General features: G+C 35.1%; 1 protein-coding gene across 1 annotated transcript in view; it reads right to left on the bottom strand.

The window, feature by feature from the left end:
• Window positions 1-16,923, bottom strand: part of myo18aa (myosin XVIIIAa) — a 125,379-nt gene that overhangs the window by 29,212 nt on the left and 79,244 nt on the right. Inside the window, 7 exon segments of the mRNA XM_056467204.1 lie at window positions 261-384; window positions 3,953-4,107; window positions 6,050-6,177; window positions 9,070-9,184; window positions 9,939-10,058; window positions 12,212-12,301; window positions 15,038-15,181. Of these exon segments, the coding sequence (XP_056323179.1) occupies window positions 261-384; window positions 3,953-4,107; window positions 6,050-6,177; window positions 9,070-9,184; window positions 9,939-10,058; window positions 12,212-12,301; window positions 15,038-15,181 (876 nt within the window).

Raw genomic sequence — 16,923 nt, forward strand, 5'->3', positions numbered from 1 at the left:
AAATGCCCTTAATGCTTTTGCGCCATGCAATTTAGACTTTCCGCCTAGATCGTTAAAATAGAGCCCTATATTTTCATCTATCATGCTCTTTTTTTGATAAACAAATGTAGTGCCTAGTTCTAACAAACAGCTTAGAACTAAAACAAACAAAAAAGACAGCTTTGTTACAAACTGCAAATGAGACTTTTTTTTTTTCTTTAAAAACCCATTTGACCAGCTCTCTAAATACATAAGGGAAAGAGATCAGCGCTCATTCTCACCTGAAACTGCTGCTTGATGGTGAACATCTCACTGGTCAGCATATCTCTCTCTCTAGACAGTTTCTCCCGCTGGTTCCTCTCCTTCTGTAGTTCCTCTTGAACCTGGCTCTTGTCCACGTCAAACCTGTCAGAAAATGCAGTAGATAGACAAGCAGTGAGGCATAGTCAATAGCCTGCTCATATCTATAATCAAACAGAATTTCAGGCAGAAGAGCAAACAGTTCCTCTTCTGCTTCTGCCTTTTTTTTGTTGATATACAGATCACAAATGTAAATGCGTCCCATATAAAGGCCAAGTGAAGTGCTTATTTGATGTTTGACGTTATCTGACGTTATTGACAATAATCAAACGTTATCTGTTAGCTGAAAAATGAAGAGAGGGTGGGATGTAGAGTAGCTCCTCCCCTTGCAAAGCGTCTTGAAGGGGGCGGGGCATGTCATATACTAGAGAGCATTTGATTGGTCAGAAGATTTCTTAAGAAACTAAAGTATGAGGTGATGTGAAAACAGATCCATTTAGACCAAAAATGTCAAACTGCAAGCTTTGTCACTGTTTTGGAACAAACCAACATATAGGTCCTTAAACCTTACGGACTGAAACTCATTCATTTATTCATTTTCTTTTCAGCTTAGTCCCTTTATTAATCAGGGGTTGCCACAGCGGAATGAACCACCAACTTATCCAGCATATGTTTTACGCAGCGGATGCAATTCCAGCTGAAACACCCATACCCTCTTATTCACACACACACACACACACACACACACACACACACACACACACACACACACACACACACACACACACACACACACACTATGGACAATTTAGCTTATCCAATTCAGCTATAGTGTATGTCTGTGGACTGTGGGGGAAACTGGAGCACCTGGAGTAAACCCACGCCAACATGGGGAGAACATGCAAACTCCACACAGAAATGCCAGAAACCCAGCCGAGGCTCAAACCAGCGACCTTCTTGCTGTGAGGCAACAGAGCTACTTACTGTGCCACTGTGCAGCCCCAGACTGAAACTAACATCTACCATTTTTTATTTGAATTTCATGGGACCCCTGTCAGCAAGTTTTGAGTAATCTGAGCTCATTTGACTTTTTAGTTTCTTCGGGCATCAAAATCAGATGCACAAAGTTGTTGATGAATTGTTTTGAATAATCCCCCTATGATTCATCCCGCTCCATTTCGAACTGGTTAAGAGTAGCTTATACTGTTCAAAATAAATGAATGAAATTGTTGTGCTTGTTAGGGCAGTGGTTAGCACTGTCGCCTTACAGCAAGAAGGTTGCTGGTTTAAGTCCCGGCTGGGCCAGTTGGTATTTCTGTGTGGAGTTTGCATGTTCTCCAAATGCTGGCGTGGGCTCCTCCAGGTGCTCCGGTTTTCCCCACAGTCCCCAAAAACATGTGCTATAGGTGAATTGGATGATCTAAATTAGCTGTAGCGTGTGTGTGTGTGTGAATGAGTGTGTGTGTGAATGAGTGTGTATGGGTGTTTCCCAGTACTGGGTTGCGGCTGGAAGGGCATCCACTCCGTAAAACATATGACGGAATAGTTGTCCGTTCATTCTATTGTGGCGACCTCTGAAATACAGTCTAAGCCGAAGGAAAAATGAATGAGTGCTTGCTAAGATTTAGTTGCAGTTTTAGGCTCTAGGTCTGGTCTGCTGTGGTTTAGTTCAGAGTGAGAGTGCTTTCACGCCTAGACTTTTGTTTTGGAATGTGGCGTGTTTCCTCCGTTAGCGCGGTTCGATTGGCATTTGTCAATCCAGCAATCGCGCTTGGATCCGCGCCAAAACATTCGGTCCGAGATCACCTGAATGAGGTGGTCTCAGCTCGAGTGAAACAAACTCTAGAGCGGATCGATTGTAGTGAGAAAGCAATATGATCCAACATCTAACGAACCAGGCAATATCACAGTGAATTATGGATATGTAATAGGCATATACAGCTATATGAAGAGAGAATGATGATTAGGGTGGGATGTCATTCCTAATGGTAAATGTGCATTTCCTGTCAAATACGAAAGTGAAAGCATGCTGAACTATTAACGAGAGCTGTTTATCCGTTAGGAAAATGGACTGAACAGCAGTCTTGGTTTATCTGTTATTTCTCTATAATGTAAAGCCTATAATGCATAATTCTAGCCAAGGCTAGAATCTTAACTCTGATTTATATTTGGTGATGATATCTGTGGGTGTCACCATTCAAAATTAAAGCGCAGCTTTTCCCTTATAATGTCTTATTGCTCATCGTCATAAATTAAAATAAGGACGCATTATAGCTGAGCGGGACTGAAAAATAAACCGTGGAACTCTGACCAATAGGAGGAGAGTTTACTCGCACGTGACTTGTTTTAGTTATTTTGATCCGTTTAGAAACTTTGCAGTGTGAAAGCGAACTGCACCAAGAACAAAAATAAACATTGTAACAATTTTAATCTCTGTTTCGGAACAAAACAATCGATCCACAGGTGTGACAGCACTCTGAAATCAGGCATTCGTGACACTGGACCACAAAAAGTTACACAGGTATATTTGTCAGACTACAGTAGACATATTGTATGGATCAAAATGATAGATTTTACCTTTATGCCAAAAATCATTTTAATACTAAGTAACAATCATGTTTATGAAGACATTAAGTGAATTTCTACTGTAAATATATCAAAACTCAGTCTTTGATTTGTAGTAGGCATTGCTGGGCACTTCATTTGGACAACTTTAAAGGCGATTTTCTCTGTATTTAAATTTTTTTAACCCTCCAGATTTCAAGTAGTTGTATCTCGACAAAATGCTGTCCTCTCGAGGTATACATCAATGTAAAGCCTATTTATTCAGCTTTCATGTGATGTACTATAGTAATCTCATGAAAACAAATGTCACATATGGCACAATTTATCCACATGAAATGGAGAGAGGGAAAAAACAGTCCATGTGAAATTAAAATATTAACCAGTTCTGCAATAAACCAAATAATAAGGTAAACATATAACAATCATACAATAAATAAATACCGCAAAGAATCACACAGTATACAAAATGCAATAAACACATAGCAAAAATAAACAAACAGCTTAGAACTAAAACAAACAAAAACGGTCAGACAGTAAACAACAGCTTAAACAAAAAACAAAAGAGTATAAACACAGTAAACCAACAGATTAAATGACACTTTTAAAAAAAAATTAATCAAACAGTGAACGAACGGCTTTAACTAAACAACAAACAAAAGACCAACAAACAAATAATCAGACAGTAAACAAAATCCCAATCAACTATGTGATAACCAAAAGACAAAGGTTTATAAACAACTGAACGTCAAATAATAGACAATAATCAAACAGCAAATAAACAACTTCAACTAAGCGTTAAACAAAACAGACAGGAACCAGGGAGTAAACAATAAATTGTTTATAATAAATCACCTACTGTATGATTAAACAATGAATAGACAAAAACACCAAACCATCAACAAACAGCCTATCTATTTTGAAAATAATCGCCTAAACAATCAAACAGCAAACCAATGGTCCAAACGACCACACAGTAAACAATAATCAAGCCAGAAATCTCTATAATCAGACCCCAGCAGGTGACCAGCCAGCAGACCGAAGACTGATGTGTGTGTGTGCATCTGTGTGTATGTGTTTTTGTCTGTGTGTATGTGTGATTGGTTCTTACTTCCTCTGCTTTCTCTCCAGCTCATGGTTGCGCCCCTCTTGATTTTCCAGGTGCAGTTTGGTGTCCTGCAGTTCAGCTGCCAGTCGCTGGCATTTCTTCTTCAGCTGCTGGACTGATCGCTGGGACTCCTCCTGGTCAGCCTGCAAGTCCGCTAACTATGAAGAAAGAAAGAAAGAAAGAAAGAAAGAGAGAAAGAGAGACAGGGTAAGAGAAAGACAGGGCAGAATATATAAAGGCCTGCAGAATTTAAAGAGTTATGGGTGTGAATTTAGATGCATTTCTTTTCTTTTTTTATGTTATTATTGTCAAAACAAGTTTCATTGCATTACAAGTATTCAGTGACAAAGTATTTTCATTTTTTAACCATAAACTGTCTTTACAAAGGAACAAAGGAACACAAATAATAAACAGTGATGGGAATAAATGAAGATGAAAATGAAAAAATATATCATATTGACAGAAAATATAAATCAATAAATGTATAAGTAAAGAAAACAAAAACATTGAAAAATAAATAAATAAGGAAAGAAAAAAAAAACATTAGAAAATATATAAATAAATAAGAAAACAAAACATTAGAAAATAAATAAATAAGGTAAGAAAACAAAATCATTAAAAAATAAATAAGAAAACTAAAATATTAGAAAATAAATAAATAAATAAGAAAACAAATCATTAGACAATAAATAAATAAATAAGGTAAGAAAACGAAATCATTAAAAAATAAATAAGAAAACTACAATATTAGAAAATAAATAAATAAATAAGAAAACAAATCATTAGACAATAAATAAATAAATCGGAAAATAAAACAAAATCATTAAAATAAATAAATAAATAAATAAATAAATAAGGAAAGAAAACAAAATCATTAGAAAATAAATAAGAAAACAAAAATATTAGAAAATAAATAATAAAACAAATCATTAGAAAAAAAAAATAAGGAAAGAAAACAAAATCATTAGAAAATAAACAAATAAATAAATAAATAAATAAATAAATAAATAAGGAAAGAAAACTAAATCATTAGATAAATAAATAAATAAACAAGGAAAGAAAACAAAATCATTAGAAAATAAATAAATAAGAAAACAAAAACATTACAAAATAAATAAATAAATAAACAAGGAAAGAAAACAATCACTAGAAAATAAATAATTAAGAAAACAAAAACACTAGAACATAAATAAATAAATAAATAATTAAATAAATAAATAAGAAAACAAAACATTAGAAAACAATAAATAAATAAACAAGGAAAGAAAACAAAATCATTATAAAATAAATAAGAAAACAAAACATTAGAAAACAATAAATAAATAAACAAGGAAAGAAAACAAAATCATTATAAAATAAATAAGAAAACAAAACATTAGAAAATAAATAAATAGGGTAAGAAAACAAAATCATTAAAAAATAAATAAGAAAACTTAAATATTAGAAAATAAATAAATAAATAAATAAATAAATAAATAAATAAGAAAACAAAACATTAGAAAATAAATAAATAAGAAAACAAAAATATTAGAAGATAAATAAATAAATAAGAACACAAATTATTAGAAAATAAACAAATAAATAAATAAATAAGGAAATAAAACAAAATCATTATAAAATAAATAAATAAATGAATAAGAAAACAAAACATTAGAAAACAATAAACCTATAATAAAGAAAAGAAAACAAAATCATTATAAAATAAATAAAAAAGAAAACAAAAACATTAGAAAATAAATAAATAAATAAATAAGGAAAGAAAACAAAACATTAGAAAATAAATAAATAAATAAATAAATAAATAAATAAATAAATAAATAAATAAATAAATAAATAAGGAAAGAAAACAAAATCATTATTAAATGAATAAATAAACAAGGAAAGAAAACAAAATCATTATTAAATGAATAAATAAATTGATTAAATAAATAAATGTAATAAAATTAAGTTTATAGGGGTGAGTGTGGTAGAGATTATTAAAGGATCTCAAGTTTTGTAAAATGTTCATGTTGATCCTCTGAGAAAACAATTTTTTTTCCAGTTTTTAGAAACAGCATTATATGTGTGTGTGTGTGTGTGTGTGTGTTGTGCTTTACTAACTTTTCTCTCTAGGTGTCTCTTGTTCTGTTGTTCTGTCTCCAGCTTGTCATCCATCTCCTGCTGGAGTTTCTTCTTTGTGAATTCTGTATCTCTGATGGCGCGTTCATATTTCAGCCTCCATTCACCTCCTGACAAACACAGAGTTTTCCAAAGTTGGGTTGTTTTGTTGAGCTTGTTTTTAGTGTTAAGACTTTTTTGACTATACTAGCCCTCCTTCTGTCATACCCTTGAAAACCATTCCTACTCCTTAATGAACATGCAATGATCCTATCAAAATGAACAGTATACTATAAACTAACTGCTCATCTACTCTAAGTCTAGTCCACTAATGAAGTTAACTTGAAGGAGTGAATGAAAACAAGTAAGTGAATTTGGGTGCACTAGACGGGATGCCGTTTGGTTTGTTCTTAAAAACAAATCCCTGAGATGGATTTGATTTTTGAACTTCTTGCTCAGGGCTTGTGATGGTTATTTAACAGCTAGCGAGCTGTCTGTTAGTAATGAAACAAAGTATTCAGATTTCTGTCATGCACAGTTAAAGTCAAAATGATTCGCCCTCCTGTGAATTTTTTTTATTTTATTTAATAGATTTTTTTCTCTCTCTTTCAAATATTTCCTAAATGATGTTTCCACAATATTTACTGTAATATTTTTTCTTCTGAAGAAAGTCTTGTTTTATTTCGGCTAGAATAAAAGCACAACAACAAACCACTGTTATACAGTGACTTGCCTAATTACCCTAACTTGCCTAATTAAGCCTTTACAGAACACCTAATTTAGCCCTTTTCAAGATTTAAGATAAGTCTTTTGGGTCTCCAGGATGTGTCTGTAACGTTTCAGCTCAAAATAGAGGTCTGCATTCCCACAGCTATACTGCGGGAACCACGGGACCCGATCAGATTTCTTGCGGCACAAAAATAAATTTCCGAATAAAACACGGTAGTGGTTGGTAACTCTGGTGTAATTTAAACGGGAGCGGGCGGTCTAACCAAGGGCGTTGCTAGACATAAAGCTCTACTGGGGCACACACCCCCTTCCAAAAAAATAAATAAAAAATTATATATATATATATACATATATATATATATATTTTTTTTTTTCTTTTCTTTTTTTTATAAATATTATAAATAAAAGTATTCTTGTTATTATACAATGATTATTCTAAATAATCTTAAATGTAACTGGAAAACAATGTTAAGACACAACTAGAGTTAGAATATTAATTCAATTAATATCATTTGAATTCTATAGACAATTCAATAAAATACAAAACAGATGTTTTATAGAATTATCTGTTGTCTTAGACTTGACATATGGCAGAGAATTAGGTTTATTAAGTCTTACCTCTCTGACTCGTCATCCCTCCTTTTGCTTCATACAAAAAAATCTCTCAGCAGGCATGCGTAGTAAGATCACCACCATGTTGTTTAAACTTTAGTTTTGTCGATTTGCAAAACAAAAATCGCATGAGCGGCAAGTAGTCTGCTTTTTTGGCACGCATGTTAACTACCGGAACTCGCACTGGCAGAAGAGCAGTGTGTGCGAGAGGCGCGTGGGATGCACACGTGGAGATGTGTCAGTTTGCTTTTTGATTACATTGCTTTCACCAGCGTTGGGTTGGTTGCACATAGAGAATAATGTCTTTATTTCGGAATTACCACTCTTAATAAATACACTTGCATATGAAGTAAATCATATCTAAATGCATTTACTGGGGCACTGGAGATTTTTACTGGGGCACGTGCCCCAGTAAATTGGGTCTAGCGATGCCCCTGGGTCTAACAATATAGCACCCCGAGTCCTGACATTATTTCAGAACAGCATATCTGTGATTTCCTCATTCTTATTGAACACTGATACAGCCAGTGCTCATATCTGTTACACATGATGAACGCATGACCAGAGCTTTCTGAATGTGCTTTTTTTTTTCACGAGTCTGTGCATGCATCAGCTGCATAACGGCCCTCAGAGCGGGCTTTACCAACATGGGAGAGCAAAGTGAAGATGCACTGTCCTTCAGCTTGCATTAGAAAATGGTCAGTTTACTGTTAGGAAACCCACATCAGGCAAGTCTTTTTCATGCGTCATAGAATAAAAAAAATTACCCTTTGCGCGATGTGATAATACCTCAAAGTTTTACCCTTTAGCAGTCACAAGACTGGAACCACAGGTTTAAGGCGGCACTCATGTCTCATCACAGGGCAAACAAAACTGACATTTAGCTTACAATCCTTGCACAACCTACAGTTTTATCTGTTATCTCTGTCTTTTGGTAGTGCTCAATTTAAACGTGAGATTTTGGAAATCAGATCTAAATTTAGCGGGAACGATCGGATTGGGTAGAAAACGGCGGGTCGGGCAGTGGGTGAACAAAGGCTGAATATATGGCGGGAACGGTCAGGTGCGGAATAAAACCTTGCAGGAGCAGACAGCAGTGGGACTACTAAATTAGTCCAGCACAGATCTCTAGCTCAAAACACCCATCAGATTATTTATTATACCTTTCAGAATATAAGAATTCTCTGCTCTAAACACAATGTACTGTAGCTGTTTTTGTTGCCTGTGTCTTTAATGCTAGTTCTCCCTGTTCACCATTTCCACGTGCCTGTCAGAATGCATCTCAATCTCCGCCTCGGCTGTGTCAGATAAACAGCACAGTGACAGACATAAAGGAAGCAGATCTCACGTAACGTTTGTGAGAAATATACTACAGTAAGAACTTTCCCAATGAGTATTTGATGTATTTGTTGCGGAGTTAATTCAAGCCATTCTGCAAAGTCTTTACAAAATTCACGCACACTCACACACACAGCGGACGCGTTTAACTTGGCACTGTTTTTGCACAGCAAATGTGAAGGGATACACGTTAATATCCACTGCTATATAAAATACAAAATAAACCTGATTTAACATCCCCATTCCGGGATTGAAGCGTCTTTTTTATAACTGTACTGACATGCAGCTGTGAAGTAAGACGGTAAAATCACTGTAATTCATTACAAACTTTTTTTTTTTTTTACCAGAATCGTCATCATCATCCATCTCTCCATTGAGATCTGAGGCTCGGAGAAGTCTGGCCTCCATGATCTCCATCTCCATGGATTCCGTCTGTTTCTTCACAGCATCAAACTTCACCTGAGTTTCAGGAAAAAGCCAAGAACAGGTGTGTTTTACAGCAACCCACTTATAACCACAACCTCCTTACATTAAAGGTCCCGTGAAGTGCTTTGAAATGTGCATTTTTTTATTCGATGTTTGACGTAATCTCAACCGAAATGCAAAGAGAGGGTGGGACATAAAGTAGCTCCTCCCCTTGAAAAAACAGCCAATAGCATTTTGTTTCATCACTGCTCTGCCAGTGAGAGTGGGTGAGCTCAAGCGCATCAAATGGGAAGCGTCTTGAAGGGGGCGGGGCATGTCAGACACTAGAGAGCATTTGATTGGTCAAGATTTGATGGGAAACCGAAGTACGAGGTGAATAAAACTGTTGATCCATTTAGGCAGAAGTGACAAACTGCAAGCTTTAGAAGTTTATATCAGTTTTATATCTTCTAAAAGCTAATTTTGTCTCTGCTTTTGGTGCACACTAGCTTATAGATATCCTAAAAACTAACAATACTGATACTAACATCTACAAATTTTAATTTTAATTTCATGGGACCTTTAAAAAAAAATCTGACTTTCACCACAACTTCTAGTAAATCCATGACAAACTACCAACATTTAAGGAATCAGTTTTTATCATCCAACATGTAAACTCATTGGAAAAACTGCATTGTTTTATTGAATTTACATAGCATTTACTTCAGTAGTATCTGTATTTTAGTTAGTTACTGTCCTTCGCTGTCCTAAAGACTGAAGCAGGACAGATGATTTTCATATGCTGTACCTGTAAATCCTTCATGTCCTTCTCCAAGCGCAGTCTCTCGCTGGTTTCAGTCTCCAGCAGCTGCGATGTCGACTCCGCAGTGTTTCTCTCATCTGAAAGCTCTGCCGTCAGCTCTGTGATCTATATAAACACACATATGCATGACTTTTTCTAATATTGGCTTCATTTAACTCTCATATTATGAAGTAAATATCACTTTTAACTTTACTTTTTAACCCTTGTGTGCTGTGATTTTTAAGTCTTGATTTGGCCACAACTTTCTCTGTTTCAACAAATGGAATCATTTTTGGTGACAAATCTAAAATGTGCTAGCCTTTCGTTATGTTGGTGGCTGTTTTTGCTCCATTATAATGACATTTTTTGATTTCGAAGCCATGACAGCATATAACCATGCATTCTTGATTGTTGCTGGTTTTCCCTGTTGGGAAGGGGTCAAATGTGTCATTTTTACTGTTTTTACTGTACCGTCATCAGTTGCAGTGAAAAAAAAAACTTAATTTTTGGCTTTTGTTTGGAGCATTCTGTGTGTGAGCATGTAAGAAAGACTTTAGAGCGACTTTATTTTGATATGTCTGAGAAAATGTAAATAAGCAGCTCAGCTCTCAGAACATAGTAAACATAGGAAGTGTATTTATGCGCACACACTATAATTCTAATAAAGTGGATGGTGCAAGGGATGTCACGGTGGCGCAGTGGGTAGCACAATCAACACACATCAAGAAGATCGCTGGTTCGAGCCCAGACTGGGTCATTTGGCATTTCTATGTGGAGTTTGCATGTTCTCCCCAGGTTTGCATGGGTTTCCTCTGAGTGCTCCGGTTTTTCAAGTCCAAAGACATGTGGTACAAATGAATTGAATAAGCTACATTGGCCATGGTGTATGTGTGTGAAGAGTGTATGGGTGTTTCCCAGTGTTGGGTTGTGGCTGGAAGGGTATCCACTGCGTAAAACATATGCAAGGCAACATAGGCAAGCCTTCATTAATAAAGGGACTAAGCCGAAAAGAAAATGAATGAATGAATGGATGAATGAATGGATGGCACAAAAACACTAGTGGCATGTTCTAATACACTTTTTGAGAACAGAAAAATACATTCTGTACACCAGTGCATGGTCTAAATAGGTCCTTTATTCTCTTAATGAGTTATTGATGTGTTTTGAGCATAACGTGCATTAAACTAATCAGAGTCTCATCTGCCATTCCCTTTAAGAGTCAGTTGCATCGCGCCATGGTGCATCTGCTATTTACATGGCAGACTTTGTACGTGGAAAAACTGAACGCTTCACTAGCGAAAAAACAGTTAAACAGAGCATCTGCAGCGCGAGGATAAAGAATGAGCCTCCTCCATTCGGCCTCTTTACTTTCTCTTTATTTTTACTCTTTACTCCTTTACTTTCGTGGAGTAAGGAAACAGTGTTGTACGCACTCCACTGAAGACATCCATTAGCCCACATATTTAATTTAGTTTGTTAAACACAAAGATTTGTTTCAAAACTATTTTTAATTCAGTTTTAATTTCCAGCAAACTAAAAAATGAACATTAATAATGAAGTGTGGACAAAAAGGACTGGACTGAGTTGTATCCAATCACACGTTCTTATGCCCCATATGGTGATGCATATGTCTCGAAATCCCGACATGTGGACATATCTAAACTTATTTTTATTAAAACAAATATAAATATACATATAATAAATACTACAACTACTACTACTAATAATAATAATAACATTAAACAAATGCATATTGTCATGATAAAAGAACTGACTAACAAACTGAGATACCAGTTTTTATATTTATGTAGAAAATTATATTTGTTTAACATTTTAATCCGTTTATTGTTTTCCTATTTAAAGAGTTTTGTGTATTGCTGTACATCCTGTGTGTATTAAGCAATGTGTATGCGTGTTTGGGACCCTCATAGGTGTCTTACTAATGCACTCTTTAAATAATAAAAAATCAGCTTTATTGACTTTAGTTGGTCTAATAGTGCAGTTTATCCCAGTTGCCTCAAAATAGCAACATGCCAACAATGTGCCTTAACACACCTCATTTTCACACGAGCACACCCATGAGTCCACAAAGTGGTGCAAATGGATTTCATTTGAATAACATTCTGCAAACGTGAAAATGATAGTTGCGCTGGTCTGAAAATAGCAAAAAGTCATGTGTGCATTGCGCTGGGTGTATGATAGCGCCCAAAGTAAGAAGCTTTTTTTTGCAGTGCGCTTTGCTTGTGCAAGTCAAACAAGACTCTTCAGTCATCTCTTACTCTGCTCTCCAAGCGATCAGAGGTCAACCGCAACTCATTTCTCTCCTTCTCCACCCTCTCCAGCTTCAGCTTCATATGCATGATCTCCTCCTACGAGTCAAAAGAACACACAGCTTTATCTCCATTTCAAGACAAAAAAAAATCAAACATTTAGCTGAGAACAAAACAATCTTTAGCCTGAGGTTTGCTGAGCTAATATTGCATGATCTGATGTTCTTTTGATCAAGCCGGAGTTTCTGCCTTCAGGTGAGTTCAGAAAGAGGGCAGACGGCAACGCTGCATCTCCAAAACCAATGCTTTGAGACAGGGTTTTTTAAGACGTGACGGCTGCGGGAATCAAAGACACGTCTCGGCTCTAACGCTGATGCAGCTAAAGCCGTCAGATCATGTCAACTTTAAGGCAAACACATCCACACACACATACACATACAGTTGAAGTCAGAATTATTAGCCCTTCTGTATATTTTCTTCCCCAATTTCTGTTTAACGGAAAGATTTTTTTTTTCATAAAATCTATCATATTTCTAAACATGGGTTTAATAACTCATTTCTAATAACTGATTTCTTTTATCTTTGCCGTGATGACAGTACATAATAATTTACTAGATATTTTTAAGATACTAGTTTTTAGCTAAAAGTGACATTTAAAAGCTTGACTAGGTTAATTAGGCAAGTTAGAGTAATTAGGCACGTCATTAGACTTGGCAAGTCAAATTACCAGCAATTTTCCGGAAAGATCTGTATGTGTGAACAGGCCCTTTTTGAAAATACCGGTAAATTCGTACCAGCAATTTTATGGAAAGAGAAGTTGTAACATTACTGGTAATTTGCCGGAATGCTGCGCTATGTGAACGCAAAAGGAAAAAAAACGCGTTCACGATTAGAACACGCTGACGTGAGACATCTACTCCAGCCAATTAAAACATTCAGATGCATTCACATCTGCGCTGTTTATGAAAATAAAAGCCTTTGAATATTTTTCCCGACACATTCAGCTGCTAGATGTCAGTCAGATAACATTACTGTGTTCCTTCTTTATGCCAACTGTGTAAAGAATTATTGATAAAATGCTTATGATAAACCAATGTTTGTTTACCTTCAAGCTCTGCTTCAGTTGCTTGACGCGTGTACATGTGAAGAAGTGCTCTACTGAGCGCCAACACACACACATATTATGTACATCTCGACATGCGAAAGTGTTCCTCCATATGTTTTCATCGAAGTTGTTCACAATACTTATCCACCCACAGAATTTGTAATGTAGTCAAATGTGTAAACATTTAGCTCCGGTTCGCGCTTCTGCCTTTGGATGCCAAAATGATCCTCTGGCCAAAAATTGCCTCTGGGCCAAAGCAGCTGCATGAATGCTAAACCTTTAAATAAAAGTGAAATCATCAACAAAAGCCTGACCCCTTCTATGTTTACCAATACAAGCGCAGCCGTTTACAGCTCATTTCTGATTAATGATGTCAGAATTTACCGGTATTTTGGAATGAATGTGTGAACTGTCTTTTCCAGAAAAATAACGGAACGTCCGTGCCTGTGTGAACAGCACTTTTTTGGACTAATTTTCAGGATATTTACCGGTATCACTGTGTGAAAGGGGCCATTGTATAATGATGGTTTGTTCTGTAGACCAGTGTTTCCCAACCCTGTTCCTGGATGCACACCAACAGTACATATTTTGGATGTCTCCCTTATCTGACACATTGACTTCAGGTTTTGGAGTCTCCTCTACTGTTCTGATGAGTTCAGGTGTGTTTGATTAGGGAGCTCTTTAAAATTCTTTAATTAAACGTTTATTTGCATATTTATTATTTACATTTAAAGTGTGTGGTTTTGTTAAGCAGTAAAGCAGTAAGATTACAGTTTGATGATCCCAGCAATAAAAAGTGAAAATACTTCAACACAGCATACATTTCTGTAGATAAAGAAACTAAATTAAATGTAAATACCGGGGGTGAGTAAGAGGATAGAACTTAAAATTGTACAATTAATTTCTTTGTCTGCTCATTTAACCACGAAATTACGACCTGCAGTCATCATAATTAAATTTTTTTTACACACACACCACAACAGTTCTGATGCAGAAAGTCAAAACTGTGCAGGCATATTTTAAAGGACTAAAAAAAATCTAAAACTCTCTAAAAAACCTAAAAGTTTATCTAAAAGACAAGGTGTGTTGTAGCACTTGACATCCGTTGTGCGAGGCCCTTAATATAGTCAAATCCTGGAACTACTTGATGCAGATTTTAAAACTATTATGTTTAGAAATGTGTTGAAAAAAATCTTCTTTCAGAAATTGGGACAGAAATTGGGGAAAAAATGTAGAGGGCTAATAATTCAGTTCAACTGTGTGTGCGTGCATGCGTGCATGCGTGCGTGCGTGCGTGCGTGCGCGTGTGTGTGTGTGTGTGTTTGTTTGTGTGTTTGTGCGTGCGTGCGTGCGTGCGTGCGTGTGTGTGTGTTTGCCTTAAAGTTGATATGATCTGACGGCTTTAGTAGCATCAGGTGTTTGATTAGGAAGAGGTTGAAAATGTGTACTGTTGGTGTGTCTTCAGGAACAGGGTTGGGAAACACTGCTGTAAAAATGTTGCTTAAGGGGGCTAATGATATTGACCTTAAAATGGTTTTAAAAAAATGTAAATTGCTTTTATTCAAGCCGAAATAAAACAAGTAAGACTTTCTCCAGAAGAAAAAATATTATAGGAAATACTGTGAAATTGTCCTTGCTCTGTTATCTTTTGGTAACTATTTAAAAAAGATCACTGGAGGGTGAATAATTTTGACTTCAACTGTATTTGGATTAGACTCAGATCTACTCACGTCTTTTCCTCGAATCTGTTCTTCGGTGAGCTGAACTTCTACTAGCGGCCGTACTGTGGTAAAAAGCTTCCACCAGGGCCAGTCTTTTACACCGCGGTTCTTCTTTATGTTCTTCTGGACACAGCGGATGGCCAAATCCTGGATCTGAGAGATGCACAGAACTATTACATTATTTCAACCACATTGACTTTTCTTTTTCATTTTAACCACAAATATCAAGAGTTCCCACTTAGATATGCTTGGCGTATAAAGCAGGTTTGGCATGCTGTCCCGGGAGAGAACCCTGAGCTCGGAGATATTTGAGCCCAGGGCTCCCGCCCGGTCGATAAGCATATCAGTAGATCCGAGATCAGGTAGGTCTCGAGAGCTCCCCCTTTTTAGAAAAGGGAGGAAAAGGAGGAGAAGGGGTGGAAGGGGGGATTCTTCCAAACGAAGATAAAACATTAGGGAGAAAATGATCCATTTATAGTAAACTAGGATCACTCTGATTGGATTATTACTGATTACAGATGAGTGGCCAGACGTGCTCAATCATATCACCTGCTCCTCTCGAAATTAGTTTATGAAACTTCACTTAAACTCTTTTATCATTTACTCATGCAAAGGCCTGTCACAATAATCAATATAATCAATATATCAACACATGGACATGACCTCAATCATTATTGTTGATGAAATATACATCGCCTATACATAAAATCCAATTTTAGCAACATATTAGCTGATCGTGCAACATCTCGATCTCTATTAGAGGTGTCAGTGTCAGTATGGTTAAAAAAACCACTAGTATTTATTATAAATTACTATAGTATATTTTCATGTGGGTGTCTGACAACTGAAAATAGATCTAGTAGCAGATATCGCAGCCTCTGTTTTTACCTTGCACCTTTTTTGTTAACATGTACTATTATTTATTTAGGATATGTGTTTTCACATTCTGATTCCAATGCCTATTCATTAAATGCCTAGTTAAAATGACTATAAATTAAATATTCTTAAGAATGAAATATGATGTGTTCTTTGGAATAGTGTCCTTGTATCGTGATGATATTATATTTTCATTCTGCCGTCATATAATGAGTGGCATGAAATGGTCTTAAAATGACCTAGGCCTACTAAGAAGGCCTACTAATTTATAAATATATTATATTATTAGCAGTAGTTTCTAATTTGTTTTTCATTTAACAGTGAAATTATAATCAATAAAACATAATTACATTAATAAACCATTGTGAATAATGTTAATAATCAAACTCTATTTGTAAATTAAGATGCTAAAAACTAGTTTTTCTCCTCTGAAACTTTATAAAAAATTTTAACATAATGATAAAGATGTAAACTGAACTGTTTCTTTTATATAAAATTACAACATAAATAATACAGCAAAAATAATAATTGAAAATTATTAAAGCATTTTAGCATCTCATAATATGCCAAATTTAAGTGAATTTTTTTCTTAAAACAAGCAAAATAATTTGACAAGACTATTTTGCTTGTTTTAAGAAAAAACTTACTTAATTTTGACATTTCTTTAAAACAAAGCAATTTCTTGCTTGTCTAGAAAATGCTTCTTGATTTTAGAGTAGAAATAAGACAAAAAAAATAAAAATTAAGAAAAGCATTTTGTGCAGTGTAGCACATACGTTGTAATAATTACAATATTTTAATAATTAATTTTTAAAAATAAAATGATGCAATAGAATGAGTAATATATTTTAATAAAAATATTAAAGCAGTGGTTTTTAATTTGTTTCTCATTTAAAAGTGAAATTATAATCAGTAAAACATAATTACATTAATAAACCATTGTGAACAATGTTAATGATCAAACTCTATTTGTAAATTAAGATGCTTAAAATTACTTGTTTTTCTCCTCTTTAACTTTT

The sequence above is a fragment of the Danio aesculapii genome, chromosome 10 (genome assembly GCF_903798145.1).
Source record: "Danio aesculapii chromosome 10, fDanAes4.1, whole genome shotgun sequence".
In the NCBI taxonomy this organism is placed as follows: Eukaryota; Metazoa; Chordata; class Actinopteri; order Cypriniformes; family Danionidae; genus Danio; species Danio aesculapii.